This window comes from Cynoglossus semilaevis, chromosome W, assembly GCF_000523025.1.
Source record: "Cynoglossus semilaevis isolate Cse_v1.0 chromosome W, Cse_v1.0, whole genome shotgun sequence".
Lineage (NCBI taxonomy): Eukaryota > Metazoa > Chordata > Actinopteri > Pleuronectiformes > Cynoglossidae > Cynoglossus > Cynoglossus semilaevis.
In genome coordinates this window covers 14864783-14871464 of record NC_024327.1, presented here as the reverse complement: position 1 = coordinate 14871464, position 6682 = coordinate 14864783, and the positions used below count along the sequence as shown (strand labels likewise).

The 6682-nt window shown below is 39.7% G+C and overlaps 1 protein-coding gene across 1 annotated transcript in view; it reads left to right on the top strand.

Moving 5' to 3' along the window:
• figla (folliculogenesis specific bHLH transcription factor) overlaps positions 1 to 6682 on the top strand; it is an 11168-nt gene that overhangs the window by 640 nt on the left and 3846 nt on the right. Inside the window, exons 2-4 of the mRNA XM_017042726.2 lie at positions 3932 to 4078; positions 4165 to 4254; positions 5153 to 5305. Of these exons, the coding sequence (XP_016898215.1) occupies positions 3932 to 4078; positions 4165 to 4254; positions 5153 to 5305 (390 nt within the window). The remainder of the gene's footprint in view (positions 1 to 3931; positions 4079 to 4164; positions 4255 to 5152; positions 5306 to 6682) is intronic.

Below are 6682 nucleotides of genomic sequence, written 5' to 3'. Positions count from 1 at the left end.
CATCGAAGTGAATATTTTCCATATGATGAAGATGGACTGTCGGAGTCCTGTTTCTATGGTAATTCATCATGAAGTGTGGATTTTTTTTATGTGCAGTTTTGCTCTTGGAACTACATGCATACTTATCCATTTGCATCATCAAACATGGCTGAAGGAAGTGCAGTAGATAAACTATTTTTAGTCTGATTAAACAAAACATTTTAATTATGTTCTTCAAGTAAACCTAAAAAATAATCAGAAATTGAAATTTTCAGTGGCGTTTTGGCCCAGGGGCAATGTCTGTCATTGGTGTGGAACCCCAGGGTTCACCTCCTGGGCAAGTTCAAATCCCAGTTATGGAGGTTGGTACCTTCCAGTGTGCTCACCACCCGCAGGAAGGTATAGGGGGGTTGGTACGGTGCAATGTGATTTGGGTCATAGAGACTGCTGCCCCCGCGACCCAGTAACGGATAAGTGGATGAAAATGGATGGATGAAATTTTCAATGGGGTACTGGACGCAAGTACTCCTCCATTTTTACACCATTTCCTACCTTGCTGTTTAGTGATGGGAATTCCAACTCTTTTTAGTGAGCTGGATCATTTGGCTCAGCTCACCAAGAAGAGCCGGCTCTTTCGGCTCCCAAACGGCTCTCCATTTATGCCTTTTATAATTCAGCCAAATTTAGTGCTGTTTTAACTTGTGATCTGTATTTGAACATATATCACTTAAATTTCAATTAGAAATTGCTGTGGCCAATTCCATTTACAGTTGTAAAATCCCTAGTGAGACATGGGTGATGGGTCCATTTCAGGATTGTTAGCTGCATTGTCACTAACACAGCAAACCACTTCGTTTTCAATTTGCCACTCCTTTGCCACTCTTAACAGTTCCTCTGCCAAGTGTGTCTGTTGCTAAACTCAAAACAGTCCAGAAGACAGGCCATTGTTTTATAATTTTCTATAAAGTGACATGTAACTGATATGAAGGAAGTGGTGGTCCTTGATGTCTAGCAATAAGGCAAACTGCAGATGCTTCTTTAACTCTTTCTTGCAGTGAAGCACGTTCTCTGTCATACAGTCTTGGAATGATTTGTTGAGAGAGTGTTTTCCTGCTTGGAGTGACATACGTTGGATTGAGATCCTGTATGAAATTTCTAAACCCTCTGTCCGCCACAATTGAGAAGGGTTGGAAGTCATTCGCAATCATTTTAGACAATTCCTCATCAATGTTCCACAGGGGTACGTCACTTGGCAGCCATCTCTGAAAGAACAAAAAAAATCTAATCTAATCTAATTTAAACTAGGGGTGTATTTCTAAAAGCTAGGAGAAATGAAAACAGCAGAAATACAATTCATTTGGCAGGTTTTCACAAACTTATATATGTGTGTGTGTATATATATATATATATATATATATATATAAATTAGAATATCGTGAAAAAGTTGTTTAATTTCCATAATTCCATTCAGAAAGTTAAACTTTCATATATTCATAGATTCATGGCCCACAATTTAATCAATTTCAGGTATTTATTTGTTTATTTTTTACATAATTTTGGCTTCCAGCTCATGAAACCCACAAAAACAGGATTTCAATGAATTAGAATACTGTGAATTAGAATACTGTTTTTGCAGAAAATAAATAAAGAAAAAAAGAAATCAATCAAAATATGGTACTTTCAAAATGATATATCAATCATCAATACTTGGTTGGGAATCCCTTTGCCTTAATCACTGCCTTGATGCGACGTGGCATTGAGGCAATCAGGCTGTGGCATTGCATAGGAGTTATGGAAGCCCACATTTCTTTGATGCTTGCTGTCAGCTCTTCTTTGTTGTTGGGTCTGGTGCCCCTCATTTTCCTCTTGAGAATACCCCATAGATTCTCAATGGGGTTTAGGTCCGGCGAGTTGGCTGGCCAGTCAAGCACTGTGATGGCATGAGCATCAAACCAGGTTTTGGTGCTTCTGGCAGTATGAGCAGGGGCCAGGTCCTGCTGGAAGATGAAATCTGCATCTCCATACAGATCCTCAGCAGAAGGAATCATGAAGTCCTCCAAAACATTCTGGTAGACTGTTGCGGTGACCTTGGATTTAAGAAAGCAGAGTTTACCAACACCTGCACTGGACATTGCACCCCAAATCATGACTGACTGTGGATATTTCACACTGGACCTCAAGCAGCTTGGGTTCTGTTCCTCACCCGTCTTCCTCCAAACCCTTGGACCTTGATTCCCAAATGAAAGGCACACTTTACTTTCATCGGAAAAGAGGACCTTGGACCACTGGCCAACAGTCCAGTCCTTCTTCTCCTTGGCCCAGTTGAGCCGCTTCCTACGTTGGCTCTGGTTCAGAAGTGGCTTGACCCGAGGAACCCGACAGCTGTAGCCCATCTCCCGGATTCGTCTGAATGTGGTGGTTTTTGAAGCTGTGACTCCTGCCTCAGTCCACTCTTTCTGGATCTCTGCCAGATTCTTGAATCTTCTCTGTTTGAGAATCCGCTGAAGCCCACGGTCATCTCTTTTGCTAGTGCATCTTCTCCTGCCACATTTTTCCCTTCCACTAGACTTTCCATTGATATGCTTGGACACAGCACTCTGTGAACAGCCAGCCTCCTTAGCTATAAACTTTTGAGGTTTACCCATCCTATGGAGGGTATCAATGATGGTCTCCTGGGCAGTTGTCATGTCTGCAGTCTTCCCCATATTGAACCGAACTGAGACAATTGAACCAAACCAAAGCAATTAAATAACACCTGGGGAAACCTGTGCAGGTGCTTTGAGTTTAGTAGATGATTGGTGTGTGACACTCAGTTTAAAACATTCATGCCCTGATGATTTCTTCACAGTATTCTAATTTATTGAAATCCTGTTTTTGTGGGTTTTATGAGCTGGAAGCCAAAATTATGTAAAAAATAAACAAATAAATACCTGAAATTGATTAAATTGTGGCCCATGAATCTATGAATATACAAAAGTTTAACTTTCTGAATGGAATTATGGAAATTAAACAACTTTTTCACGATATTCTAATTTTTTGGAAAGGATCTGTAGTTCACTTTCCTTTCTTTCCTTTGATGCATGGAGGGTAGTAGCAGCAGCAGTAGCAGAAGCAACAGGTGGAGTAGTGGCAGAAGCATGCTAGCCTGCCTTTTTTCTTCCAACTGAACTGCTGGATGCACAGTTCACAAATGTCTAAGTTATTTGTGGACCCTGCTTGATATGAGAGCTTCACTTTACAAATTCTACTGTGCTTTCATGTTGTCATCCAAATGCTACTTATTTTTCTGTTTTCACTCATTTTTGCACCACACAACCTCTCGTCTTCACTCCTCTCTCCTTCAGCGGTATTACCCCCGCCCCTTCCTGCTTTGTGGTATGATCCTTGTCAATCCTCACATGATTGGTTGCACAGCATGCACGTGACACCCGTAGCCAACGCCCGCAGCGCCTGCGGGTACTTTTCCTAAAGAGAAAAAAGTAAAAAAAAAAAAAAAAAACCGACTCACGTCCGTCCGCGGACCGACTCACATCGTTCACTTAAAAGAGCCGGCTCTTTGAACCGGCTCGTTCGCGACCGACACATCACGCCTACTGCCAGTAGCACCTTTGATTGTTGAAAGTCACAGCTATGTTGCAGTCCGTCATTATTAAGCACTGCATGACTAAAACGCCTAGCCGAGACGGAAACAATCAATAGCTAGAGTTAATTTAATAGCGTCAGCAGGGGAAGCTCCGAGTCCTCTAAAATGTATTGAACCAGTTGTACAATGCAAACCTTTTCAACATTCAAGATTTTCAACCCAAAACAAATCTTCTGTTTGATACGGTTATATGGATGTGAGGTATGTGTCATAGACTCACAGACAGGGAGACAGTCAGTTGTGCTAAAACAAACTTGGTTCATTATGTTGCATTTGCTCATCTGCCATTTAACCTCTTTTCATGTGCAGATTCGTAACTTGAACACAATGTTCTCCCGTCTGAGGCGAATGGTGCCCCTTATGAGACCTGACAGGAAGCCCAGTAAAGTAGACACACTAAAAGCTGCTACCGAATATATCCGATTGCTTGCTGCAGTTTTGCAAGATACTGATGATGTAAGTGGTGATGTATCCTGTGTTTTTTTTTCCAAAGCACAGCTCTGCAACTAAACATTGAATCAGAGTTTTTTTCTTTTTCACAGCATGACAGCAGTGGGTCTGATTTCCTAAATAGTGCAATCACTTATGGCCAGACTGAAGGCCTAGGGAATGACCTATGGAGATTGGATGATGTAAGTGCCATTTGTGTCTTCCTCCATTGTACGTGTATTACAAGTGATTTGACAGAACTGAACCTAAAGCCAGAGTTTACCAAGCCTTGAACAAGACACCCCTAAGCTTTTCTCTTCCTTTGTTCACAAAAACAAATAGGCAAAATAACCTGTTGTGTCTAATCTTTAAACAAATATCAGAGTCGTAAGGGAAACAGCTTCCCAAAATGTGTCAGACTCTGCTGCACAAATTATAAGGTCAATTAGGGTCTATGATTAATGGAAACGAAGAGTGTCTTGGGTTCATTCCTTTTACTAATCTTTCTGTAGTTTTTTTTTTGTTAATCTCCTGGTTACTGTGATAATGTTATTCCATCAGCCTGATTATGCCTCAGCTTGTCTGAGTTCAGGCAAGTTAGATTCTTTAAATTTTTGAATTGAGACGTTTCCTGTAATGTTATATTGAAAGCCCATGTTCTACAAATGAGGGTCATTTAATTACATTCTGCTTTTATTCCGAGAGCCTTTGCTAAAGCCTGACCCTGTTACACACACTTTTTTTTCTTGCTCAAAAATGTTGTATGAAATGAAACCAACACAGGAAGAAAGTGCAACTGAAATGACAATTTTACATTTATTAGAGTGCTGGTCTTTGCTGTCTATTGGAAACCGTAGAACTGAATGTTATTATTTTAATCATTGCAGCAGCTGGTACCACACACATTAAATACCTATTGTACATTGCATTTACCTGGCTGCACATGATATAAGTTTAAACCAACAAATGGGGGCATTTGCTTATATTAGTATGAAGGTTCATCTCTTCATTTTGAAGCTTCAGGTGTGCAACGATGAATAACAATCGTGTAAATCTCAGGATAACAAATTGTCTGACCTTTAAAATTGTCCTCTTCGACAGATACTAAACACATCAGATGAGTGCATCGATGACGGATTCATGTTATCCCCTGGCCCAGTCCCAGAGGATGGAGAAATGACCAGGCTGATGTTACAGCACTGTGTGATGCCTGCGTATCAGGTCATCATCCAAGTGGCTCCTGATCAAACTACGGTAAAAAAAAAGTTCTCACTTGTCATGGTTAATTCTTCTGTGATTTAGAGGTTTGCTAAATATTCATTAAGATGATGCATGTTTTCTTGATTAAAATTTCCTGGTTACTGTAAGTTATAATCACGTGATTGGACAGAGGGTAAAAAGATAGAGGTTGAATATGGTTGGTCACAGTGTGACAATGTCAGAGATGGTGTTGAATTTTAGCTGCCAGTCAGGTGGTGGGAAATCTTATGTTTTTATTGTTATGATATATTTCCACAATTTTAAAACCAACCTTGTGTTGTAAAGGAGAAGACTACAATCATGTGAATTTCTGCAAACAATTAATGAATTATTTCCTCCATCCACCAAATGCCTTAATTAGTGTAAAAAAAATGAATTATTGTTGACACTTGAAAATGAGACTTAATCCTTTTAATTTTTAATTTTTATTCTTGGTTTTATCAAAAGTGCTCATCACATCTGTTTAATTGGTTGAAATCAGTTTGTGGCCACTGACATTGTGCCTAAGCGTCATTTCAAATAATAGATGATTGGATAATGTACCAGAATCATCCACTTCTAACTGCCAATCAGCAAGAGGCGAGGGTTGTTGCAGCCTTGACATAAACCCGTCCTGAGAATCGGCTGCTTGTCTGATTGGATAATTGTATGTGAAGTGGTTAAATCATCCTTGCAATGGTCTCATCACCCAGTTCACAAAGCTCATGACAGCTGAACACATGCCTTCAAATGATGACAGTTAAACACTTTGATTTAAGGTTAGAGCCAATCATGCTCATAGACTTTCTATACAACAGAAAATAAAAAAGTAAGATTGTAGAAAGTCTAGTTTCTTTTAATCCCACAGATGTCTCCTCCCTGCTGAGAGATGTAAAATGCAAATGGATTTTCAAGATGGAAACCTGTTTTTTTAACAAGTTTTAAATTAAGTGATGTCTATGTCCCATTGCTGAGTCTTTCCACAATGGCTGGGGTTGGTAATTTGTTAATTCCTTCTTAGTACAAAAACGTTTTAGAAAGATAATTAAGGGGAAATTAATTGCACAATTTCTTGAAGCAGAATATCAACTTTTAATTTAGTTTATATATTTTTTTTTAATTTCTTCTTCTTTTTCTTTCGGCTTTGTCCCTTTTTCAGGGATTGCCACGGCAAATCATTGATTTCCATCTCTCCCTGTTCTCTGTATCTTCTACTCTGACTCCAACTATCTGCATGTCCTCCCTCACTACATCCATATATCTCCTCTTTGGCCTTCCTCTCTTTCTCCTACCTGGTAGCTCCATCTCTAACATTCTTCTACCAATGTATACACTGTCCCTCCTCTGCACATGTCCAAACCATCTCAATCTGGCTTCTCTAGCTTTTTCTCC